Source organism: Balaenoptera acutorostrata, chromosome 16, assembly GCF_949987535.1.
Source record: "Balaenoptera acutorostrata chromosome 16, mBalAcu1.1, whole genome shotgun sequence".
NCBI classification, from domain to species: Eukaryota; Metazoa; Chordata; class Mammalia; order Artiodactyla; family Balaenopteridae; genus Balaenoptera; species Balaenoptera acutorostrata.
The window spans coordinates 9712728-9739281 of NC_080079.1; the positions used below are offsets into that span (position 1 = coordinate 9712728).

The 26554-nt window shown below is 49.9% G+C and overlaps 1 protein-coding gene across 15 annotated transcripts in view; it reads right to left on the reverse strand.

Annotated features, from left to right (window-relative positions):
* TACC2 (transforming acidic coiled-coil containing protein 2) overlaps nucleotides 1–26554 on the reverse strand; it is a 209174-nt gene that overhangs the window by 16898 nt on the left and 165722 nt on the right. For 10 of the 15 annotated variants that reach the window (XM_057531486.1, XM_057531484.1, XM_057531483.1 and 7 more), the window contains 8 exons: nucleotides 20916–22227; nucleotides 17039–17099; nucleotides 15709–15910; nucleotides 9118–9179; nucleotides 7985–8100; nucleotides 6646–6817; nucleotides 5218–5358; nucleotides 4249–4338 (listed from right to left, as the gene is read on the reverse strand). In XM_057531486.1, coding sequence (XP_057387469.1) covers nucleotides 4249–4338; nucleotides 5218–5358; nucleotides 6646–6817; nucleotides 7985–8100; nucleotides 9118–9179; nucleotides 15709–15910; nucleotides 17039–17099; nucleotides 20916–22227 — 2156 coding nt within the window. The remainder of the gene's footprint in view (nucleotides 1–4248; nucleotides 4339–5217; nucleotides 5359–6645; nucleotides 6818–7984; nucleotides 8101–9117; nucleotides 9180–15708; nucleotides 15911–17038; nucleotides 17100–20915; nucleotides 22228–26554) is intronic. The other 5 variants (XM_057531493.1, XM_057531492.1, XM_057531491.1 and 2 more) reach the window with 2 other exon arrangements.

Sequence of the window (26554 nt, forward strand, 5' to 3'; positions counted from 1 at the left end):
GTGCAGGAATTAATGATCTTTAAGCTGCCTAATGTCCTTTGTAAAACAAGGAAGGGGATGAAAAATAAACAAAATAATGAGCTTTCTAAGTAAATGCAAATGGTTACTACCAGATACAGTAATTCACTATCACCGGTCATCCTGGCCACCTGGTGTTTTCAATAAAGAAACATGATGACTTCCGAATCCATTTGAATTACTACCAGAGTATCTGCATGTTAATGCAATTCAAGGTACACACCCTGGTTTTCTCTTACAACCAAGAATTGTTTTTAGCTGAAATGAATAGGTTTGTCTCTTGATGATATTTTAAGATCAGACTTAGATTAAGCTTTGTTTCTCTCACATAACCTCCCACTTGCTACTTTAGAGAAACCAAAAAGCCACCAGAATCACAAATTAAGATGTGAAATGGCCACGACTCAGACAGCACGGGACCAACGTCCAACCTCTCAATCCACTCCCTCAAATCTTGGTCCCTGCGGGGACCCCTGGGGCACTGTCACCTGGGTCAGGCCTGCAGACCTCATGCCTGGGGTCCTTCTGGCCTTGCAGCCAGGGGCTGGGGGTCTTGTCCCTCACCCAGGCTCACAATCCTCCTTGTGTCCAACCCGCTGTTGCCAGGCTCAGGGGAAGCTGCCATGTCTTGGACCAAAGCAGGATCGCCGTCCTCGGGAACCAGGTGGGAGAGCAGTGAGAAGGCGCAGGGGTAGGGCCCAAAAGCCGAGATCAGGTCATGGGCCAAGGTCGTGGAGCGTAGACACAGGCTGGGCGCTTGGGGGGTGTCGGGGCCACGTGGCACCAGGTCAGGCAGAGAGCAGCCTCACCCGGGTGCCACCCCATCCAAATCTGACAAGGGGCGGGTCTCAAGTTCAGGATGGCAAACAAGAGGGAGGCACTTGATACGTGCCCTTATTCCACTCCCCACAGGAGGCGCCACCAGCACCAACTGGACTCTCCTTCCCACTGGGTCAAGACATGGCCTCAGACCTCAACACAGCCTGCAGACGATAACCACAAATTCTTGAAACTGGCAAATGAGCTGAAACCCACGTGCCAGCCCTTTGTCACTGCTCTTCAGGCTGTTCTTGTGGGTTTCGGGTATCACCTGGGTAAATGTCCGGGGTGGGTGGTTTCCGGACACAGAATGAGAAAAGGAACCTATGCTATCAGGCCGCTCACCAACCATACAGTTGCCCCAGACCTGATTCCTTCTCCCACTGATGCTGCGACAACCCAGGCATCTTCCTTTACGGGCCAGGACTCCTGGAGGAATCACACACTGAAGATTAATACCCTTTCCCTCCCGGGGGAGCCTGTTTCTAGGACCTCCTCCGGTCCCAAAGCTTGCCATTTGTATGATCCTTGTTCCTATGTTACCCAGACACATCCTTCCTTCTTTATATAGGGTCCCCCTAATCCCAAAAGGCCAGATACTGGACCATAGCCAGTATCTGTTATACACACAAATTAAATCCATCCCTGTGCCCTGCAGCCCTCGGAAAGCCATACAGATGGAACGCTTAGGTTCTATCCACCCTGGTTTAGCGGTGAATTCAGGGCTGCTGCACCTCACAGCCAGTGACCTGGTCAGATTCCCCACTAGGAGGACACAACCGAATTCAGTTCCACCAGAAGTGTGTGGAAGGAAAACAATAAGGAGTCTGACACCCCAGCCCCTGTGGAGTTTCCCTCATTTCTAACGTTTTCTGACTAATGAGACAGGAAACCGCACACCAGTGCCTGGAAGGCTGGCTTTGCTGGCCCTCAGTCTGAAGGGAAACGTGAGTGAAGCTGCTTACAGGAGCGGCCAGAAATCACCCCCATCGTATTTCATGACGTTTTTCATCCCCTCAGTATGAGTTTTTTTCATTCCAAGTGATTTCATTTTGTGTTAGCAACAGTTTAAGACCATGCTGCCAGAAACACTGGGTTAGGTCACCTGCAGCTGAAACATATGGGCAGAAAAAAAGAGCAAATTGGATACACAGCTGCTGTCTTCTCTTTCTTTGTATCAGCAGTTTCCAATGCGCTAAGGGGTAACCAAGCATCTCACCAGCAAGAACCCCACAGAAACCTAACTGGGTTCAGGTAAATGGACCACCCTAGGTCTGGTGAGCTACAGAAAAGAGCATCTATTTTCCATGGGCCAAGGTCACTAGATTAATATACTTCTTACAAAAGCGGTACAAGTTCCTATGGTAGAGAAAAATGTTCCTCATACTCCAAGACACTTCTACCCCTCTGGAATAATTCTTTTAACACGCCCTTCTGGAATACATAAGGAGGGAGTGGGGGCTGTCTCTCCAAACCACACTCAGTAGATTCACGTGACAGTATTTTCAATCAAAATCGGGACACATGGTCTGAGAACAGGCTTTAACTGACGGGAAGTCAACTGCTGGCCGTCTCTGAGAAGGAGGCACGGGTATCAGGCAGTCCTGAACACTTTATACTCAATTGGAACCACTGAGAACATGCTCAATTCTGCCTCAGACTTCTGGACAAGAATAAATTGTATTTATAGTGACCAAACATCAAGCAATTCATTCTGTGTTTAAGCCACTACCCAAGGACATCAAGAAATAAATCTAATGGGGAAAAAATCCTTACTGCTTAATGCATTCTAAAAATCTCATTTTTACGGAAATTAAACCCAAGTTTATGGGTTGGCCACAAGAACAAGGACATCAGGAATCGGTGTTTACATTCCTGTAAACACCCGATGTTCCCAGTCTGGACACCCATGGGATGACCATCTTCTCTCACTGAGAGATGTCTCTGGAAAGGGGTCCCCATTTGGTTCCAGGGAAACCACATGTGGGGGACCCACAGGGCAGGGGCAGCAGATGAACTCCTGATCCTGTCCCAAGGACAAGTGACGGGAGAGAGCACGGGCCCCTCTGCCAAGTGAGCTGTTACTTGAGATGTACAGGCAATGAGCTCCCATATGGAAATTCTAGTGCTGGTTCCCGGAAGGCCAGTGAATCACAGTCAGGCCTTGGGCTGGTTCCCAGGCTCCGTTTTCCACATCTGTAAAATAGGACCCGGACCTGCTGTCCGAAGAGAGATGTTGGGAGAGTGTCATCAGGTAACAGAGGCACAAGTGAAGGTCACCTCCCAGCAGCGTTCATTGACCGTACACCTACTGTGTGCTAGGCTCTCTGCACGTCACCTACTGTCCTCACAGCAACGTGCAAACTTGCTGCTATTAGCCTCTTGTCACAGATGGAAAAACTGAGGCTCAGAGAGGCTCACCAACTGGTTCAGGGCCACAGAGCACACTGAGGCCCAGTCCTGGTCTGACAGCCCAGGTTCACCGGGCTGTCACCTGGGGGTGGGGTGTGGGAGAGGGAATGAGGCGGCTCGTCAGAGACCAGGCGCACCTGTCAGCCCTGGGGGTGGGCTGAACCTCCCTGGACCACGCTCCATCGTGCATGTCATCAGCAACACATTCCAGTTGTTAAGAAAAATTACTCCAAACTTGGAAGCCAGCAAAACAATTTCTGCAGGTCTTGTCAATATCACACTCTACCCTAGAGAAGGGTTGGCAAATTACGGCGATGGGTCAAATGACCTGTTGCCCTTTTCTGTAAAAAGGGTTTTACTGGAACCCACCACACCCATTCATCCACGCGTTGTCTGCTGCTGCTTTTGCAGAGCTGCGGTGCCAGAGTTGAGTAGTTGTTACAGAGGTCAAATAGATGCCCACAAAGCCTAAAATATTTACGCTTTCCCCTTGCAGAAAAGGACTGCTCTTCTGTAATCCTTTTGACCCTGGCCTAAGGGTCATCTGACATCTCAGGAAGGTCTTGTTTTCACCTATTCACTATTGACTAGGATCCAGTATCAGTATAATTAGATGTTAACTTGTAGAAAATAGAAAAGTTGCAAATTATTTTTTGTTAGTAGCGAAGCAAATGATTTCTGTAGGAAGAAAAAAGAACCTCAAAGGTTATGAATTATCTGTCCTGTTTAGCTAGTATTAACCTGCTTTATATCTAACTTTGCAATCTTATTCCAGCTTCCTTACCCCACTGACTGGACATCGGTTTCTCATATTTTCCTCCATTCAACAAGCTTTACCATCCTGCTGGTGTGTTCAGTGTGTACTTATGCACAAATTACACTTGTAGCTTTTTGGAAAATCATACTTTGTCGAACACCTGCCTGGCCATGGTTAGCAAAGAAGCTTCTGGACCACACAACATTCTCAAGAGGCAGCACACGGCAGCAGCAAACCGGTACCTTGGTGTCCTGGCGGCTACGGGCAGCCAGGGTGATCTGCCTGGCCAGCTTCAGGGCTTCTATCCGCATGATGGCAAACTCTAACTCCTCCTGCCGGAGGGGTGGGAAATGAGCAAACCGCAGGGGAAATGCATCGAGACAGGACGGAAATGTGTTCCACATCCAAGAAACGAATGTGCCACGTGAATGTGTCATGACAGGTACTCAGGAAAACATACGCGCTGGCTTTCTTTCACAATTAACACCTCAGCAGATCATGAAATAAGTGTCTCATTTCCTTTTTTTTTTTTTTTTTAAATCACCCTTTGGGATGTCTGGCGGGAAGTATTACGCAAATACGAAATAATTTTAAAAATGGGATCAGAATTTTTAGTGCACTGTTCCTTCAATTTCTCTCCTTTTGTTCATTTCATGTCAAGTTGGCCAACAACTTCCACGAGTAGATTTGCAAATCTCAAATGACTATTAACAATCTCTCTAAGTTTTTGCTCTGAACATCCCAGTCTAGAGGGTATCAAATTGAGCTGTCAAATTTAAAGCACAGACTGTAGACAATTGTTTTGGTGCCAGATACAAGACCTGAGTCCAGATGTTATCTCAACAGGGGTCTGAGATAACCTTGTATACATAAACAGCCTAGCTCCATGGTGAGCTAATACCCTTGGTTCCATGAATAAATCAGAGAAACTGCTTTTGGGGCTATCAGAACTTCGGAAAAATGACTGCTTCGGTCCATTTTCCAAATTGAAATACAAATGGTTTGTTCCACATGTAATGGCACGATTTATAGCACTCTGGCGTCCTGGGTAAAGAACACCACATATATCTGTCTTTGAGGGGAAGCTATTCCATCTGGAACATTCTCAGCAATGCTCCATGAAATCCTGCCTCATTGCATTTGGAGTTCGGAGGTTCATTCTCTACTGAGGTTTTGACAAACTCCCCAAAGGTCACACGTGGGCTACAAACCTGAAGTTTCTGAGCAAATACTGGGGGGTTCTTTTCTGCTAAGTCGGGTTCCAGATAGTCAAGCGCACCACAGAGAGAGGCTGGATGAGCTAGCCTGCTGAGGAGGGCATCAGCAGAGGCAAAGGAGCCCTCAGGAGCTGTCTGAAGGCCGGCAGAGGAGGACACAGAAGAAAAATAGAGGAGAGCAGAGTGATATCGGTTCCAAGCAAGGACCACCCATCTATTGGCTGGACATCTCTGCCTTAAGGCTGAAGAGAGTATCAGTTAGGTGCCAATACTTTCCTTTTCATCTGGACTAATTCCCACATGCTGATCATGGGCACCGTGAGATCGGCAGGCCCAACCCGCTCCCCAAAAGCACAGCCTTAGGTGCCCTCTCCACCCCCACGTCACCCTCACTCCATAACCAGTTGCTAGGAGGAAAGCTACCCTTTACTTATTTACTTGAAAACCTCAGCGGGTAGGAGACAAGGTAGGTGATGGGGTTTCCAAACATAAGTCATCAAGAAAATACTTTCCAGTGTAAATATCCAAAGGAAGGTTTGGTAAAGGTCATTTTCTGAATAATGGAAAGATGACTTCAAACTGGTAGATCAGAAAGACTTCAAAATCAGAAGGCAAGGTTGCAGAAGTTGAATCACGCATGAGTCCTTCATAGTATCTATTTGACAGACAGCCTAGGTCCTGTCTGGACTCTCTTTTTGCTCACTATTATTTTCCCAGTATCCATCTGCCAGACATACAGTAGGTGCTAAATAAATACTTGATGCGTGAGATAAATGAATGTCTACTAATCTGGAGCGATAAAGCAACATGCCAAGTCAATGGCCTCATACCCTCTTGGGGATTGCTAGGGGGAAGTAAAAAAAGAAAAACAGAATTCACCAGAAGGGTGATCGATTTTAGACGTGTGGGGCATGCAGGTGAGGCCTTCAGCTCAGGTCTATTCGCTCTGCAGGTCCCACAGGGGTTGGGAGGGAAGAGGTATAAGTCCTGGTCTATAAACAGGAGGGACTTCCCATCACCAAAGCCCAGGAGAACCAACTGTTCCGCAAAAGGAGAGTGTTTCCTGATCGACCATACACTGCCCTCTGCCAAAGAGGACAGAGGAGCAGGGTACAGACTGATGGCAGCTCAAAAACCAACAGTCCAGCCCGAAGGGGCTAGAAGTGGAAAATGAATAACGCTGAAGGCAAATAAAGCACTTAGGTGAGAACTGCAAAACCACACTGGTGAGGACGGAGAGACCTTCTCTCATCATTATGGGGTGGGGTCTCCTAGGCTGGCTTCTCTGGCAGGATAGGGGCATAGGGACCCAGATCAGGTACCCGGGGAGTGTTGCTCTGAAGCCCTGGCCCGAGTGGTGATAGAACCCAGCTGACCCAGGGCTCACCCGCAGTGATCTCGGGCCCCTCCAACCCCACTTACAATTTCAATCACTTCTGATGCAGTGCCCAAGGCCATGGCCTCCAGCTCTTTCTGGGAGGATTTCTCTGGCACCTGCAAGTGTGGCTCCTGGTTGGGGGCCAGCCCTCGTGCAACGGGATGCTGGATCTTTGCCCCGGCGTTCACAAGGGCTTCAGTCTCCTCGAAACTTGAGCTAAGGAAGCAAAGCACATCTTTAGAGGCTGCACTGGAAATCTCACTGAAATTAGCCAGGATGCCCCAACTAACATAGCAAGGGATCCTAGACTTCCAAGGTTATATTCCCCGAGGAAAATGGGCAGGTCGTAGGTGGCCAAGGGGCCTGTTGGCTGGATAGAGGGTGGTCCAGCCCCGTGTAAGAGCCTGCTGACAACGGACAGCCAGAAGCACAGATGCCATTGGCTAAGGGTACGAGCTCTGGAGTGAAGCAGACTGCCAACCCCTTGGCTGTGCACCTTGGCGGGAGGGATTAGGTACTGTAACTCTGTGAAGATCAAGTGAGACGCTGCCTGCACCTAAAGCACTTGACACAGTGCCGGTCACCAGGCGCCATTACTGCTGTTGCAATAGCATCGCCATCTCATTCCCACCACCCTGGGCAGAGTCTGGAGTAGGTATGGGAAATCACAGCAAGAGCGTTCACTCCTGCTCAGTGAAAGCGGCAGGTAGGAGAGGACAGGAAGGTCCCAATGTTAGCGTGATACCCCCCCCCCCACCCAATCCAGCACCACACAGCTCAGAACAGGAGCCTGACAAATGCTTGCATTCACATCCATATGAATAATAAACGTTTATCAGGACTTCATTTGTGCCAGGCCCTGTGACAAGTGCTTTCCTTACAGCATCTCAGTTTACTCCTCCTTTTGGCTACTTGAACAGGTACCCCTACCCCTATCCCAAGTGGCAACTCAATTCATCTTCAAAAAATCCCTACAGGATCAATTTTATTATTACTCTCACTTTACACGTGAGGAAACTGCAGCCCAGGAGGGTCAAGTAACTCGCATCAGGTCATACAGCCAGTAGGGGTTGGGAGTGGGATTCGGGCACTGAATGCTGAGGCGTGCTGCCTCCCCACGGGGCAAATTACACAATAAAGCAGCGTGCACAGGCAGGCGATGGGAGGGGCTCACGCTCTCAGCAGTTAAAGGGTGCTACCTTAGTCCAAAGGGCAGCCCGTGACAAACCCACTGCATCTGTGCCCGTGTGGACACTGAGAGACATGGGATTGTGGGCTGCCTGAGTGTGTGCAAATGAATGGGGGTCAGGAGAGCAGGGCAGGTGCTCAAAGGCCTGGGGACCTCCGCCCCGGGGTGTAACTCTCTCAACGTGGAAGTCGTACCCTGAACACGGCGTCGGGGACTCCGACATCCGGACGGGGGGAGACTTGACCGGGCTCTCCTGAGAAGTGTCAAACATAAGGTACAAGGCCTGCTTCTTCGGGGCGTCGTCGTCCTGCTGCAGGGATCAAAGTCACACGTCAGCTCGGCTACAGTGGCCTAAACACGCTACAGAGACGAAAACCAGAGCGCTCTTCAATGGGGACAGAAAAACTCATCAGGGAGAAGCCTTCACTTCTCTCCAGCCAGCCGGAAGAGAGGAGAAAGCGGCGCTGGCTAAGAGAGAGGAGAGGAGGACCGGAGGGAAGAGGAAAGCGTAGGAAGAAAGTGGGACCGCGTGCAGTTGGGAACATTTCCGGGGGGGACTTCAATGGTGTTGGTGTGCTACATGCTGCTCAGCCCATCGGCATTTACGGGCCATCCTCTCTGGATGGGCAATCATGCTGGCCACCTAGGATAAACAGAGGGGTAGGCGAGACCCCCGTCCGGGTGTGGCCCACAGTTGAATGGGGGAGACGGGCATGGCGCCCCATTGTGATGAGCGCCACCATCAAGGTTCACTGACTTACAGCAGATGTGGTTTAGAAGTAGCAACACCTCATCTACGAATGATGCAGAGAAAGATAGATAAGAGCAACGTGTCCGGGCTGCTGAGTGTCGCACAAGCCCTCCTGGGCATCTCCAAACCTCTGGGGGCATCGCTGGACAACAGCAGCACAAGAGGTCATGTCCAGGACCAAAGGCCCCGGCAGCAGCACATGTTAAGCCAGGGAAGACAGGTGCCCATCATAACAACTCAAAATGAAAAAGAGATGGGGGAAAGTCTTATTGCCCAAAGGGACAATTTTCAGTTCTAGGAAGCATTTAATCTGAAGAAACCAGATAACGGTACACCTTAAACACCACCAAACCACTCCCTCCACCTTTTTTAAAAGAAATCTCTTGACGAGTTCTTTCTCAGTCTAGGAAGTAATTCTGCAGGAAGCCTAACAGCATCCTATCATTTTTCTCCCTGAAAATGGCATCTGAAGTGCATTGAGACAAACCTCAACCCCCCCGGCCCCAGTTCACCAAACTAACCAAAAAACAGGGTGGGAGAGCAAGTTCCCTGCTGGCTGAAGGCAGAAGAACTTACAGGTAAGGAGGAACCAATTTTCTCCATATATTCGATTTCATAGGAGTTTCTGTAATCCAACTCTGCAAAAGAAACAGAAGGAGAGGTGAGTGCCAGAGTGGGGGAAAAAAATGAAAAGTGTGGGGCTGGGCAGGTGGGGTCCGGAACAAGGCTTCAAGCTTTCTGAGAATGTCTACTGACTGAGATTTCTGATACAGTCAAAAGGGGAGGCTCAACTCAGCTATTTTCAGACAACTGGTAAACCCCTTACCGTAAAGGGGCTTCTGCCATTTGGGAGCCTGAGAGAGTTCCAAGGGAATTAAATGTGATGACCAAGCACGGATTTGACTGGAGAAAGATCTGAGCATTTTGCACAGAGTTTTCAGATCAGAGAGTGTGTACACTTTGGGTGTTGCTTTTCTCTGTAAGTCTCACGTGCAATACATGGAACCTTCCCAAGTCCTGGTGACATTTCGGAACTGCACCCACAGTTGGCCATCCAGTTGTCAGAAGCAAGGGAAGAACAGTGTTGCTGTAAGAGAAGCTTTGCGAGTTGTCTAGAATGTTCCCCAAAATTCTGCCAGTGCCAACAGGGCCGGTCCAAATCAAATGTTCAGCTGCAAAGACTATTAAAGTCCAATTTGGTGGAAAGATGACCTATTTCAAATTGACCGGAGACTTTAGGTTGCAAAGAAAACTCCAGATACTCTCACTGGATACTAGAAGCCCCATTGCCTGCCTCAGTTCCCAGGGCAATTCCAGGTGGAGACCCAGCTCTGCTACTACACCAAACTCCCTGTCTAGTGAATGGATTCTGAGCACCTACTATGTGCCTCAGATTGTGCTAGGCACAGTGGATACGGTGATGAACAAGACAGAAGAGGACTCTATCCTTGAAGAAGCCCCAATCCGCAGCTACCAGATGGCTCTTTTCCACTTAAAAAGAAAACCAAGAGGTGAAATGACCCGCTCAGAAAGCAGCTGTGCAAGAGTGTTAATGGCAATCCCTAAAGCCTCATGCCTTAACTTTTTTAGGTAAAAAATAAATAGCAGTTCTGGTTTAAAGCCCCACATTCCTACATATTCATAATCATATTCAACAGAAGGAATCATTCTTAAATGATCCTTTAATATGAGCTTTAAAATGAGATATTTCCTCAAAAACTTTCTCAGAACCAAACTGAATAAACTCCAGTACTTAAACCCGTGGATGACTTTTCAGGAATCTCTGACTCTCTGGGATGAAGCAAATGCATCTTTCTGGCAGGCGGGACCTGATCACAGGAATGAAGACAGTCTTGTGGATTAACGACCAGAAGGACCTAATGCGTCCTTAAGGCTCTGACTTGTGCATCACTTGGGAAGAATGGAGAATAAGCCAAACCATATGCTGGGCAGGAACTCAGAGTGTCTGTAACCGTCGTGTGAATCTGTCCCTGGGGTCTGCCTCAACTGAAGACATAGAAGCATTCGTTTATTAAGACTTACTATCTTTCAAAGGCAGGGGACAGTGAAGGACAAAGTGATTTCTATGCCCTCTTGTAGACCTGTCACTTTCCGGGTGCAGGACCCCAGAACTATCATTTTATTGCTCTACTAAAGACCGTCTAAATGGAAAAGATAATAGTGAATCAGCTGCTTCCTCCTCCAAGGTATTACTACTATTGCCAAGGCATGATTTAACCCTAAATTATTTCATAGAAAGCACCCCCCCGCACACCCCACAATGCCACGGAGCACCTGGGATGCACTGAATAAGCTGAGGCCTCCATGGAGATTTTCCAGGCCCTGGGGCCCCGGGTCAGTGCCGGCTCTGGTTACCAGCTCTCCTCAGTGTCCCACCTGGAATCTGAGCTCATTTCCGGGCAGCAGACCTGGGTGAGTTTCAGGTCACTGAGCTCATTCATCTGCCTTCTTTCCTACCTGCCAAGAGGGTCTCAGATCTTTCGAGAAAACATCTTACTGAACTTGGTTTTCAAAATCTCATTCACCTGCCTTAAATTCTAAGCCTTAGAGGGTAGGCTTGGAGAGGAGAGCCAAGTCCAACTTTAGCCCCATTTTTCAACCACGCCACACGTGGCAGGCAGGCCAAGAAGGGTAACGCCAGTCATACCAAATGGCTCAACATCTTTACAAATGAGAGAAGAGGCCGCTCGCTAAAGCATGTGCTGCTCCGAGCTGAAGAGGCCAGAAGTTTTGTTTTATTTTGTTTTTTTTGGCTGCACCGTGTGGTTTGCAGGATCTTAGTTCCCCGACCAGGGATCGAACCCAGGCCCACTGCAGTGAAAGCAAGGAGCCCTAACCACTGGACCACCAGGGAATTCCCCCCAAATTATTTTTAAGGGGTCCTGTCGTTCTGAAGGCAATGGGCCTGTGTTTCCATCTGACTCTCATTGCTGGAGCTCTGCTGGGGGACCGAAGGAGGCCGGACAGAAGCCGGAAGGATGCAGCCGAGCCCTGACTGTCATTCCCAGGATCAGGGAAGCCAAGTCCCTGACTTCTCTAGGCCCATCGACTTATCCATAAATGGAGCTCAAAGTGCATACATCTTGCAGGGTAAAATGATTTGCTGTAAGATGAAAAGCCCCACAGCTGGTCACGCAAAGGTAAGGAACTGTGACCAGGTCTGTTATTGCCCTTTGCTAATATTTCTGAAACTTTTAACATAAGTGATGAGAGGAGACGAGCCTTTAGGAGGGGAACAAGGGCACTGCTCCAACTTCCTTGGGTGGCCCTTCGACCTGCCTGTAGTGTGACAACAATGGTGCCCACCACTGAAGACCAGGTTAGGCTCCTGAGAAGGACACCCCTTCTCTACTGGATGCAAGAGGGGGTGCTGATGCAGCTGTGTGTAAAGGGAAACAGGGAGACAGGGTGACCAGCAGTGGCCATCCAAACCTTCAGATCTAAAGCAGATACTCCCTCAGGGTCTCAGACCAGAGCTAGGAGGTTTCGGAGGCTCTGTAGTCCAGTGGTTCCTAAACTTTCCATCCCTGGGGATCACGTGAACTAGGTTTTCTCTCACGGCACCATGTTTCAAAAGACTGCTCCAGAAAAGGGCATTTGGGAAGCAAGCACTCAAAGAAAAATGTCTATAATTGCCAATCTGAGGTTTAAATCAGTGAGAGATTACCAGTGTCACCACAGTGAGCTGATATGATTACAGCCCCCAAACATGCAGTTTTAAACTAGCTGGGCATCTTTCTAACCCAGCTCCACAGGTTTTCTGAAATATTAAGACAACTTGAATCTCTCATGAACCCAGGTAGGGAAGCACCGATCAGCTCAACTTCCTCATTCTACACTTAACGAAAGGAAGTCTGTATGACGCTCACGTAAAGAGCGTGGTGGAAAAGAAGAGGCCCTTCGAGTCAGGCAGACCTGGTCCTACGAGAACTAGCCCCTCAACACTTAGCAAATCTTAACAGCTCAAAGCCTCTGCTCCCTCGCTCTTACGTGAGGAAGTACAGAAATCTACCATCTAGAGCCGGGCGGGTGAAATGAAATCACGTGCGTAAAGGCGCAGCAGGGCTACTCCACCAATGACAGCTCCTTCTTATTACTGTTACTTGGAGAATTCATATTGCAGTGAATACGTGTTCAAATGGCAACTATTATTTCTAACCCAACATTTCAGTGTCCTGTGATTTGTGACTTCAGTGTAAGAAAGTCTCAATCGCAGCTGCAGCACTGGGCAGGCTCCCAGAAAGGGGAGTACATCTGCGTCCCAACCAGGTTCGCGTCTGGTATGGCCGGACGTGACTCATTAACAGGAGGACAATCCGAGAACAGGGCTCTGCATCCAGTTTCTACATCCAGTTGCTGGAGGGACCCAGGTACATTAGAGAGGTGAATGCAGGCCACACCTCCTGAAACTGCAGCTGTTCTGGATTCACACAGACAATGGATTTCCCATCGCCCACCAGCTATAACTACGGTCAGGACTTCCCAAATCATCACATTTTCTTTTTCTTTTATTTATATATTTATGGCTGCATTGGGTCTTTGTTGCTGCGCATGGGCTTTTCTCTAGTTGCGGCGAGCGGGGGCTACTCTTCGTTGCGGTGTGTGGGCTTCTCATTGCAGTGTCTTCTCTTGTTGTGGAGCACAGGCTCTAGGGGCGCGGGCTTCAGTAGCTGTGGCACACGGGCTCAGGAGCTGTGGCTCGCAGGCTTTAGAGCACAGGCTCAGGAGTTGTGGCTCACGGGCTTAGCTGCTCCGCGGCATGTGGGATCTTCCCGGTCCAGGGCTCGAACCCGTGTCCCCTGCATCGGCAGGCGGATTCTTAACCATTGTGTCACCAGGGAAGCCCCACAGTCATTTTCTAAGGAGGCAGGTTTACTAGAGTTTTGTTCCGAACTTACAGATTTTCCTATTTGTGGAACTTCTGCAGAAAACAAACAATTCTCAAATATGCCACTAAGCTAGTGAGTGGACTGCTTTAGTTCTAAGTTAAAGATGAAGAAATAGATGTTACCACTGAATGAGGCACCTATTAGCTTAAAAGGTATTATGAAAATAATGCATGTAGGGAATTCCCTGGCGGTCCAGTGGTTAGGACTCCCCGCTTTCACTGCCGTGGGCCCGGGTTCAATCCCTGGTCAGGGAACTAAGATCCCGCAAGCCATGCGGCGTGGCCAAAAAGAAAAAAAAAATGCATGTATTTATTTGGTTCCTGATGGTACAACCACACACACATAGCCCAAAACACACACCTTTTGATTCCTATCTATAATGGCAAGCTCAGGTTGGTTTCTGTGACATTGAAAAGTTTCTTATTAAGCCTCAAGAGAGGTGAACCAGCAGGAAACCACAGGTGCTATCAAAATGGCCAGGTCCCTGCTAGTCTTCAATCACCCCCTGCTGCTTCTGGGCTGTCCACACGCCCTCCCCTCCTCCCCCGCCCCATCTCCCTCACACAGGTGGTGACTGATGCAATGATCAAACTGTGGACACTAAGCTGTCTACCTGCCTAGCCTTCTATTTTCTTTTCCTCACAAAGCTGTCTTTAGCCCTTATGGTGTTCATGGTGCTGTAAGGAAAACAAAGCTGGCTCAGATGGGGTTCCTGTCTTTAAGAAACACACAATCTAGTAGGGACGCAAGAGATGCACCCGCATCATCCTTACCGCGTTACGTAACCTCAGAGCAAGTTCAGACCAAGCACTGATAGCAGACAGCAGAGGGGCCGTGTCCAGGGAAAGGCTGGGAGGGGGCAGGACAAGCCTGGGAGACAGGGAAGCAGGGGGCATCCTGCAGCAACCACTGTAGGGGAGCTGAGCAGGGGCGTCCCTGGGGGAAAGTGGTTCCCTCCGGTAGGGTCATGGCCCAGGGGGTGTGTGCACAGAGGAAAAGGAGGACTGAAGAAAGCTGAGGCCAGGCCTGGGTCCCTGGGGTCAGGCTGGAGTGAGATGGTCACTCTTAAGCCTCCCAAACCCCTAGCCAGAGGGCCAACCAGACAACCAACCAAAGGCTCCATTATGCAGAAAATACAATGCCCGAAAGTCCAGATACACATAATTTGGATTGTCTTTTCATCACCAAACTATAGAAAGGCATTAAAATAAGATAAGCGTCCAAAATCCCCCCAAAACTTGAAACGGATCTCACTGGTACCATTCAGAGACCTCATGGGCACAAAGCAAGCCGCCAAGAAGCCTGATCATACAAGAAGCTCCAGAGGAAGCATTCCGAGTTACAATTAAAAGTTACCTCGGTTACAGCCCTGCCCTGCCCAGGCGGGGGCAGGAGGTTGTCTGATGGAGATCATGGTTTCTTCTTAGCAGCAAAGAAACGGAGATAAGCTTTCCCTGGATGATTGTCCTCATACTGAATTCTACTCAGTTTTTAAAAATTGCTAGAAATCAAGATCTTGGAAAGGGAAACTTAGAACCATCACAACAGCCCACAGTGCTGGAATGACGGCCCAGTACTAGGCTCACAAGCCCCACATGGTGGTGGGTGGAGGAAAGGCCCCAGGAGGACTAGGAATGCAGGGGACCATCACACCTGGAAATGGACCACTCCCTCCCAGGAAGGTTCTAGTTGCTGACTTAAGATACATGAATTTTTCAAGCCGAAGAATCAGGCAGAAAGCTGAAAGTGGGTATACGTAAGGGGAAGGAAGATACTAATGAGATAAGTGACTTGCTTGGGGCCTATTCAGAAGGACTCAGTCCTCTTGTTGGCAAGCCTGGGGGGAACCTCTGGTTTGTGGCTTGAGCAGGTGTTGGTCACACTGTGGGACGTCCCGTGGGGCCGATGAACAGTGGGCTAAGAGACCCCCCCAGGCAGGTTGACGTACCTGAGCATTTGACTCAAAATCCTCATGGGATGTAAGCCATACAGCCAAGAAGGTGCAAAGCTCAGGGGAGCTCAGGACCCAGAGTTAGAGAGCTCTTTGCAGGCTCTCAGCAGGTGCCCCAGGGTCACCGTTCAGCTGGTTTCAAGCCTCAGGCCGTTTCAAAAGGCAGCCTGAGCTCGGGGTGCACCGGGAGATGGCAGCCAGCAGCACGGTTACCTGGCTTAGAAGTTTCTTTCCTGGCCTTTTGCTCCCTAGGGGCAGTGGTCTCCAAGGCAGAGTGGCGGTCCAGCTGGCCACCGAGTTGCTTACCCTCCGTGGGTGAACTGAACTTGGTCTCGTTTACGAAGGTGGACAGGTCCGAGGGCTGTGGGTAGTCCTGTTTGTCAGCCTCCAGGTCCACCGTCATGCACGTCCACTTCTGGTTGGTGACCGCCAGCTTCTCCTCGTCGGTTGCGTGGACCACCGCGGAGATCACGGGTGGCGTCTCCGGCGTGGCCACAGGGGTGGGGTCCTACCAGGAGAAGGGAAGCTGTCTCTTCTCTCGTCCAGCCTCTGCGCCCACCCACAGGGGTCTGGGCCCCCCTCACCAGGACCGGTCCCTGTCAAATTCCTCTGCTCAAAATAGTCCCAAGGAAACAAAATCTTTCCTCTATGAATTTCTTTTTCTGATGGTTTGTTTCAGGGGGTGATGACCGTGGGTTTTAAAAGAATCAGGATTTTGTGTCTTGGTTATTTGAGATATTCCTGCTCACTCACTTTGAGAAAAATAAGGAAACTTTTACTACTGGCACGTTTATGAAGGCAACTACAGTATTACGCCCACACAGTGCTTCAGGCTTGTACATCAACATCATCAACATTGCCTGACAATCCTCACGCCTGACACGGCCAGGCAGAGAAAGGGGGTCTCATCTCCATCTCCACAGAGGGTGTGCAGCTGAGCAGGGCAGGGTGGGAGCCCAGAAATGTTACAGCAGAGGTGGCATTGGACCCAAGATCCCTCTCGTGGGGCTGGGCGCCTCTCTGCAGCCTCGCCCTGCCCCGGGTTGGCTGGCTAGGGCTTTGCTTGTTTTATGACCTTGAACGGCCTGGCACATACTTCAGGATACCCTTCTTGGTCTGTAAACAGGGTAGAAGAAATGGCGTATATTTGGTAGAGGAACTAGGAAGAGGGAGAAAGGGACTCGTATGAAGAAAGAGCCCAAGCCCCCACTTCTGCAGGCTTTGAAAGCCCTTTATCTCCTCCATCCTGATCCTGGTTACATAATCCAGTGTTCCTGACACATATTCATTTCTTTCTCACTATATATGCGTTTATCTCAACAGACTTCTGCAACTTGATATTCAAGTAAGTTCTCAGCAGATTAACTGGCCAAAATGGACCAGCACGACTCCCATAGAATCCAACTGACATTTTTCCTGAACATCTGCCTATTCTTGGGACATACTCTGATGTTTCCCCAAGGAAAGGGATCAAAACAATGTCTTGCAAACACTGAGGGACCCTCCATGGAGGAGGCAAGGAGAGGGGCATGATGAACAGAAAAGAAAACTCTATTGACTAATGGGGAATAAAAACACATCAGCCTTATCTTCCCGAGTGAGGGATAAAATCACAAGTATCAAGGGAACATTATACCTGAGAAGGTGGATCAGAGAGAGGAGACCGCTTTGGCGACTTTTTCACCCTAAATGTGTCACTGGAAACAAAATGGAAAATGTAAACACAACAGACAGAGGCACAGAACATTCCAGAGCCGACTGAGGCCCAGAGCGTCTGACTGCTGAGTATCTGACCCAGACCACCCTCCAGTCTACACCACTCCAACACCAACTGAAAGACGTCCACACCGACAGTCCATTCCGACTTTCTAACAGGTATGATTATTGCCCCCGAGGGAAAGAGTCATCAAGCTGGAAATCTTTGAAAAGATGCCATTTTGGAGAGCTGACCCAGAAAATGAAGCTAAATTTACCCAGATGTTCTTATTTCAAAAAGCAGATTCTGGTGAGCAGATTAATATATCTGGATTCATCCAGGAATGTCTGAACCAACTAAGATGGGACAGGGGATCTCAGTTCGTGACACCAATTAACAGGATCCAGTTCACAGAAGACCAAGCCGACACAGCACTCAAACAACGGAAGGAGCCGTGCAGAAACAGGAAGGAAAGTTCTGGGTCTTCAGGGAGAACTGGCAGATTCCCTCCTACGTGCAGGAACTCTGAGCTTAATGGATTCCCGCACCTCTGAACTTCTGGGTGGGATTCTAATTAAAGGCAGGGCGAAGGGTGAGATCATTTTTTTTTTAAATTATGGTAGAACACACATAACATAAAATTTACCATCTTCAACGCTTTTAAGTGTACATTTCAGTAGTGTAAAGTACATTCACATTGTTGTGCAACCAATCTCCAGAGCTCTTTTTCGGAGATGAAACAATTTTTTAAAAAATGTCTTTCCTAACCACGACTAACAACTCTGGTCTTTTTTTCCCCCTCATATAAATAACTGGGGGCTGAGGGGGGAGGGGAGGAGAGGGGAGGACCTAGGCAAAGGAAACATCAGCTCAGACTCCAGAGGAGTCAGAAGGAAGGGACTTTTAGCACAGATGGCTCCATTAAGTCTACTGGGTGGTCAGGGGTTCATTTCCACTCTCAGAATGGCGGCTTCTCCACCTGCAGACCGGCCCCTGCCCCCTGGTCTCAGGCCCCTCCGTGGTCTGGTCCTGCCCCCAGCAAGGCAAGGGCTTGTGCGGGGGTCCCCCTCACCTTAGACCACCCCCCCTCCCCTCCCCTCCCCTGCTCTAAACGTTAACTGGATGGACAGAGCAAATTAGCACCAAGTTCCTCCTTGTGTTCTCTGGAATAAAACGCTCCAACAATGGCTTTCAGTCATGAAAGAAATACCATAAATGGTTATTTACAGCATTTATGACATCTGCCATGTGAACAGTGCAATCACAGCTTGAAGCATATATTTATCCATGCATATAAATATATAACTGTGTATTTTACAGTTGCTAAATGGCTCTAAAATACCAAAGAAATCCCTTGGGCAGAAGAGAGCCTGAGAGACTCCACCCTATCCCGGGGCTGCTGGACGCCTGGGGCCAGGCCAGCTCCTCGTGGAATAATGGAGAGGCAGAGAAAGTGCCTGTCCTTGGGCCCCCGGGAGCGGCCCACAAGATCTCTCCTGGCCAGGGAGGCAAAGCAGTACGGTCACAGCGGTGGTCTGCTCTGTTGCTCTGTCTCCCTCAACAAGGCGACCCCCAGATGGCATGCTGATACCCAGCCCGGTCCTGCTGACCCAGAGCAGCCTGGCGATGGCTCTCACAGCCGTGCGCTCCACTGAGCTGACCCCGCATTTCAGGGGGCTCCCATCAGTCTCAATTTGAAACAGCTCAAACATTTCTGCTTCACGTGTAGCCAGAACAAGCAATAGCAGTTGCTGCCTGTGGTTGGACTAGGAGGTTATTTTAATGTGAAGCCACAATACTTTGAAAGCAATCGCCCAACTTAAAATGAAAGAATGGGATGAGAGTTAAAAAAAAAAAAAAATGTATGGGTTTCAGATGAAGACATCCAATAAGCAAGGGGAAAAAAAACTTCCATTCCTGACAAGCAGGCAGATGTTGGATAATCACGTTTTCACAGCCAAGCAGTTTCATTTATGCGAATCACTATGAAACAGATAAATAACCTCTGCTACTGGGAAGCCCCACACCCCATCATTCCCAGGCCCGCCACAGAAATACGTAAGGAGCAGCCATGGAAAGGAAATAAAAAGAGCTTGGAAGCAAAATCAAAGGCAGAAAAAAGCACATTTGGTGTAAGAGGCAGATTCCATTTAATTTACTTACAACAGAGAACACACAGACATCACATCTTCAACCATCCTAAGACAAGAAGACAAAGAAAAAGAGAGACAGACAGAAGGAACTGACAAAAAAGATAAATCTGCAGACAACTGGTTATTAATGGGTTAGGATACAACAGCCATCCACTGTTCTGCTTGGAAGTGTGGGCTACATCCCAGCTTTTTGGAGAGGGGCTGTCAGAGAACGCCTTCTCTCTTAGTTCCAGTTATCCCATAAAGTGTTGGTGGCTCAAAGAGCTTTGTCACCCCAGTGTAGGATTCCAAGCCATCTGCCCTAGAGGTAAGACCTGGAGACGGGTTAGCTTCCCCAACCTCGGTTAGCCATCTCTGATGACAGAACAGAATAGAACCAAGCTATCTGCAGGGAAGGAGGAGGGAGTGCCTACAAACTGGCTCTCATCCCCAAAATGAGAGATTAGCTTCGTGATTTGGGCATTTCAGATTTCTCCGGTTTGAGGCTTAAAACAAAGCTTCCAACAAAGATGTTATGGAATCTTTAAGGAGGGCCTGGTTTGGCAGCTGATCTAAGAAAAGTCCCATTTGTGGCCAGGACTGTTTCCTCTATCCAACACCAGACAGAGGTAAGGTGATCCAAGGCCAAAGCCTGCTAAGAGACCTTCTCTGGAAGCCTCGGGTTCTTCTCAAATGTTAAATGCTTGGGGGAGCCCAGAACGAGAGGTAAACAGGTCACCCTATCTCGATTTGTGCCAGGCAGACTCGGAGGGGCCAGCAGCCATGGTCTGTTCTGCTGAGTTGCCGCCAGAAGCCTGGTCTCCTTGGCCTTGTTAAATGATTGACGATACTACATGAGTGGAGAAAAGCTCCAAGCACCAAACCACCTACACTTGGACCAAAGTCCTGAGGATGGACCTGTAGCCATCCAAGTTGGAGCTGGGTCTTGGGATGAATTCCAGAGGCATGGACACGTAGTATTATGCACAATCTACTTGGCCAGTGTTTGGAGAGCAGACCTGATTATTAATGGCCTCCTGGGGACCATGGGGACTGCTTCTCCCTTTCAGGTTCCATTGATCTTTTCTGGACCTACAGGGCCTTGGACGCTTGTCTATGAAGATGACTACACAGGGGTGAAGACAAACCGGCGTGCTTCTTACACGTTAGCTGGGGTACAGGAAGGGGCCCAGACCAGACCTCTCTCTCTCTCTCAAGGGCTTCCCAAGCCTACTGTGTTTGCCTCCTGGGCTAATGTCTCCTTAATGGGCAGGAACAAACACTACAAATTTTAATAATATAAGGGCAGATCTCTTAGTTTTGAGGCCACTCCAAAAAGCAATTCATGTGTTAAACAGAAAATGCCAAGTCACCAACAGGGAGGCTGACCAGACCCTTTCCATGGATCCCACACTCTCCTGAAGTTGAAAGTCAGGTCTTCAGCTACAAGTAAAGCTTTAGACCACTGACTAATTGAGGCAAAAGATCAATGACCCTAGACCCAACGGGATATGTGGATGGGAGAAGCCACCACTGTGGGTGCAGAGAGGAATGAAAACAGGCATCCGGCCGCAAACACGGTGGCACTGCAGCAAAGGGGGACGGGTCATCCGGGCACGTGAGCAACAATCACAGCCAATGCCCAGCCCCGACTCCGATCTTACCACCTGCACCCCTGAACTTACGTCTTGAGGGGCGTCTTCTTCTTCTTGGCGGGCTTGTTCAGCCCATCCCCGTCCACTCCATTGGCTTCGATGGCACTGGCTGGGATCTCAAAGGAGGCTGGGGATTTAGAAGGTGAGCTGGGGGTCTTAGAGCATGTCTTAAAGGGGTCAGTGGACCCATCACAGGCGTCCGGGTCAAAGTTGTATGACTGTTGGGGCAGTTTGGGAGACTCCTGCATTTTTGAGGTGGAAGAAAAAGGGTTAAAATTGGGGTCATCCCACTTGTCAATATCAAAGGTGTAGGTACCTTTAGCGATAGGGATGTCATTGGGTTCAGCAGGGGATCTGGTAGGCGAGGCAGGAGTGTTGTCGAGTTTTTCCGGTGTTTTTTTCATCTTTGGCCTCCTTAGGGGCATTTTGGCAACCGGCTTTTTGCCTGTCTTTTTGGTGGGAGGGGGGTTTTCCTGCTGGGTGTCCCAGCTACCCTTGTCCTCAGAATAGTCAAACTCCAGCCTCACTGAGAGGCCCTTGGCTGGGGAGTCCTCTTGCCCCCCACTATCCAATGGGGACACCTCCACCACCTCTGGGGCCGTGGCAGGAGACAATGTTTTCCTTCCAATGGGGGGTGAGTTCTGCACTCTGCCACCCCCAGAAGCTGGGGGGATGGCCCCTTCTGCACCCTCGGAGTCCAGAGGGCAGGCAGCCTTGGGCACAGCAGCAGGTTCTACGGGTGCCTCCTCTGATAAGGTTGGTCCAGAACCTTCCGTCTTGGCTGATTCCGTTTTTGCCTCGGCTATTCGATTCTCCTCGCTGGGGTCGGGACTCTCTTCGGCTGGTTCTTGCTGTGTCTCTTTCACTGGGGGGGTTTCAGGGGGTTTCTTAGTGGTCTGTTTCTTTTTTAAGGAAGGTGGCCTCGGTTTCTTAGTTCGCTTAAGGGTACTGGAAGCACTGCTCGAACCCGTGCTGTGTGCATCTGGGGCCGGGGCCGCGGCCTCGGGACTCCCTGAGCAAGAAGCACCATCAAAGTCACTGGCTTGCAGGCTGAGCGAGCGGGATAACGTCGACTTAGAGATGGGGACAGAGTCCGTGGACTTCCTCCGCGAGTTCACCTTGCAATCCTGATTCTTAGAGTCTGAGGAGCGAGGCTCCAAGGTCTGAAAATTATCCACCAGCTCGATGTTGTCAAAGTCCAAGTTGTAAGTCCCGCTGCTGGCTATCGGCTTGTCTTCATCGAAGACGGAGGAGAAGGAGTGTGTCGGAGGACGGAAAGGACTTCCTTCCACCGAGCTGCTGCGGGGGCCATCGGGGACACAGACCGGCTCAGAGCCACATCCTGAGGAAACGGAGACAAAGCCGTCACTGAAGGACACAGGACACTTCGGACAGTCTCTCATCTCATCTCATGCCAGACTATAACCCCCTAATATCAGAGCCCCAGGCCAACCCACCCACCACTGGACAGGCACGTTGCTTGGGTACAAATCCTGCTCTCACCCATTGGCTCCAGGGTCTGGACAAGCTGACCCTCAGCTCTCTCATATGTAAAATGGGAGCAATAAGGGCTGTTTAAGGCATAGCTCAAATCATTGTCATTCAAAACACGTTTACCAAGTGCCTGATCAAACAAAGCACCGGTTCTGGGCGTTGGGTATTCAACAATGAACGAAATCTTTGCCCTCCTGGAAGTTACATTCTTTAGGGAGAAGACAGTCAAGAAACAATAAACAAGTAAAACGTATGGACTGTCGGACGGTGAGTGCTATGGAGAAAAAGAAAGCCAGGGGAGAGGTGTTGCAATTTTAAAATAAGGCAGCTGGGCAAAGCCCTCCAAGGAGGAAACACTGAAGCCAAGATCAGAAACGAGGTAAAGGGGCTTCCCTGGTGGCGCAGTGGTTGAGAATCTGCCTGCCAATGCAGGGGACACGGGTTCGAGCCCTGGTCTGGGAGGATCCCACATGCCGCGGAGCAACTGGGCCCGTGAGCCACAACTACTGAGCCTGCGCGTCTGGAGCCTGTGCTCCACAAGAGAGGCCGCGATAGTGTGAGGCCCGCGCACCGCGATGAGGAGTAGCCCCCGCTTGCCACAACTGGAGAAAGCCCTCGCACAGAAACAAAGACCCAACACAGCTATAAATTAAATAAATAAATAAATAAATTACTTTAAAAAAAAATCTTTAAAAAAAAAAAAAAAAAGAAACGAGGTAAAGGCGTGAACCAGGGGGATACTGGAGGGGGAAGCATCCTAGGCAAAGGGAACGGCAAGTGCAAAGGCCCTGGGGTAGGTGCACACCTGGTGTGTTGCAGAAATATCAGAGGCCAGTGTGGCTAAAGTAAAGGAGAGGAGCACGAAAGGAAGACAGAGAAATAATGCGAGTAAAGCACAGTGAGTCTTTGGTAAATACTAGTTGCTATCATCACCCAGCCTGCTCTTGACTAGCCAGAGCCTTTACCTGCAGGCCCCCGGGCAACTGCAGCAGGACTGAGCTCGCCCCGTCTGCCACCTGTCCTGACTCCAGGGATCCCCGTGACCTCTCCCTCCAACCCTGCCTGCCATGCTCCTCTTCTTGGCCTTCCCTCTCATCCATTCTCTCTCCATTTTTCTGCAGCTTCTTCCCCGTTTCTCCTCCCCCCTCAGCCACTGCCAGCCAAGGAGGCTGCTCCTTATTTTAAAACATGCTGCGGATGCTCCGGATGCTGGCCAAGAGATGTTCCATCATCTCATGACCCCACTGCTCCGTGGGGATGCGGCCAGCCTGGCCTTGCTTGGCTACTCTGGGCTCTGCCTGCACCAGGCGACGCCTTGCATGCATTTCTGGCTTCACAGCTGTCCTGGGCAGTCAAGATGCCAGAAAACGATTGGCCAGAAAACTGAAAACGTGTCCCTAGACAAAGGGGAGAAAATGTTGCAAAGTGGTCTGCAGAAGAAGGAATTCAAGAGCTGGCACAGGGACTTCCCCGGCGGTCCAGTGGTTAAGACTCCGGGCTTCCACCGTAGGGGGCGTAGTTTCAATCCCTGGTCGGGGAACTAAAATCCCGCACGCTGCGTGGAGCGGCAAAAAAAAGAAAAGAAAAAAAAAGAGCTGGCACATATACGACTTGGGACGGCATTCCACTGTCAGGAGTTATATCCTGCAGTACCCACCCCACCCCTTGCCGTGGGTTGCCTGATAAAATATAGGATGTTCAGTTAAATTTGCCTTTAGGATAAAGGAATACATTTTTTAGTATAAATATGTCCCAAGTCCCAGTCACTCACTGTTTATCTGCGATTCTAATTTAATTGGACGCTCTGTATTTTTGTTTGCTAAATCTGGCAGCCCTAATCCCTCATTCCAACAAATAAACAAGGTTTGGGAAATGCTCACTTATACCCAAACTGGCTTCCTACTGTAGATTTTTCTCAGAGCAGTTCATGCTCACGGCAGCACACCCCGAGGTGGTGAGCACTTAGCAGAGAACCGCAGGAGATGAAGACAACACGAGGAAACTGCCAGCCTCCTGAGTTCAGGAACTGGTCTGATTTATCTTCGTTTTCCCTGGACTTGTCACACTTTCTCTTGCCGGCTCAATAAATGCCTCTGGCATGGAGATCACTTTCTGGAAGCAGGTCTGTTCGCCAGCCATGGTTTCAAACCTTCCCTTCTCTTCTGCATCCAAAGCCACCCCAGGCCCTACTTGGAGCAGATGTCCTAGAAGATGGAGCGCTTGCTTGAAGACGTCCCCTCCCTTCTTCTTTCTACAGTCGACTCCCTCCCTGTTTCCTCCAGAGACTGGCACCCTCCGGCACCCCATCCTCCCATCGGCAGTTGCCTCCTCTTCCTGCCCTGGACACACAGTACAGAGGGCACCGAAGGACCAGGGGACTCAAGAGGACCAGGTGTTTCAAGTGGGCCTTGCAGGAGAGAGAAAGGGCCTCAGCCCAGCCCATCATTTCCAAAGCAAGGCCCACAACCGCTGACCTGCTTTCTCTCAGGCTGCTACGCATACCCCAGCAGCCTGAAGAAGGAAGCCTTTCGAGGCCCTTCAGATGTCAGGAGTTCTCCCCAAACCGTGCAACAGTCAGCAGATATTCAGCTTAACCATCTGCTAACTGTTTTCCCCAGAAGAAAAGCTCCCTGACTGCTTAATGTGGCTTTCCTCTTTAGAACTGACATACCCTAATTAAATCATCATGGACCAGGAAATCGAGCCTTGACACAGGGTTTCTTAGCCTCGGCACTGTGGCCATCTCAGGATGGTTAGTACTTTGTCGCAGGGGCCCAACCTGTTCATTGCAGAATCCTTGGCTTCTGCCCACTAGATGCCATTAGCATTGCCCCACCCCAAGCTGTGACAACAAAAATGTGTCTAGAAATTACCACATGTTCCCTGGGGGGCACAATAATCCCTGGTTGAGAACCACTGTTTTATTGTCTGTTGACCAGAGCAGGGCTGGGAGGGCCCTTCGATGCTCTTCAGAGAAAACTTTAGACCAGAGAAATGGGTCACTGCCACGTGCAGGCCTTGATTTTCCAAAGCAAGTGTGGTCCAGCTGGATTCCTGGTCCCCCCCACTGGATTTCTAAATGTCCATACACCATATCTGCATGAAGACAATTTATTCATTCATTCCTATACGTCAAACAATCTGGGTGCCTCCTATATGTCAACCACTGTGGGGCATGCTGTGGACACAGAGGTAAGGAAGGATCCATCCACGTGCACACGTCCGCTGCCTGCTGCATCCCACCAGCGCAGACCTGGGCAACGCTTGCCCTGGAGGCCAACGCCTTGTCCTGGCTCCAGGTTCTGGCTCAGTCTGAGGACAAAATCAGCATCTTTGGTTCATGATACCCGAAGGATTACTAGGTGGTGCCCGACGTATCAGTCAACTCAGGCCACCAGAACAAAGTCCACAGACCAAAGGGCTTAAACAACACAGCTCTGGAGGCTGGAAGTCCAAGGTCAAGGGGTCCACAGGTTTGGTTTCTCCTTGACTTGCTGATGGCCATCTTCTCCCTGTGTCCTCACACGGCCTTTGCTCTGTGTGAGCTCATCCCTAACGTCTCCTCCTCTTCTTACAGGGACGCCAGCCCTAACAGATTAGTGCCTTACGACCTCATTTAACCTTCGTCACCTCCTTAAAGGTCCTATCTTCAAATACAGTCACATTGGGGGGTGAGGGCTTCAACGTATGAACTCGAGGGCACACAGTGCAGTCCCTAACTGTGCTAGGCAATACAATCCCCGAGCTAAGGAAAAAAGAAATGTGTTTGGAAACAAGAGGGAATTCCAAGGAAAGGGAGAAAGCCAACAAGGGGCAACCGATGTCACGCAACTCTCACACTACTGTCTTCAGAGGCCACATCCCTCAGCCTTGCTGACTGTTTCTAACTGGAGCACGCACTGCCAGCTGTGTTGTGCTGCCCCCTCCCCCTCCCCCACCCCACCCCCAGCCAGCTCGCCCTGGGCAGGAACCCGCCGGCCCAGAGGCCTAAAGGTGCCGACACAAGGCACCCCCGCACTCAGACGCTTCGCTTCGTCCAACACATCAAGCGTCAATGGTCCTGTGCACAGGGAGCCTAGCTCTACATCCTTCCAAGTCTGTGAATAATAATCGATGGCAATCAATAATGTTTATTCTGGAAAAGGCCTCCGTTTTCAGTAGGCTAATGAGAGACA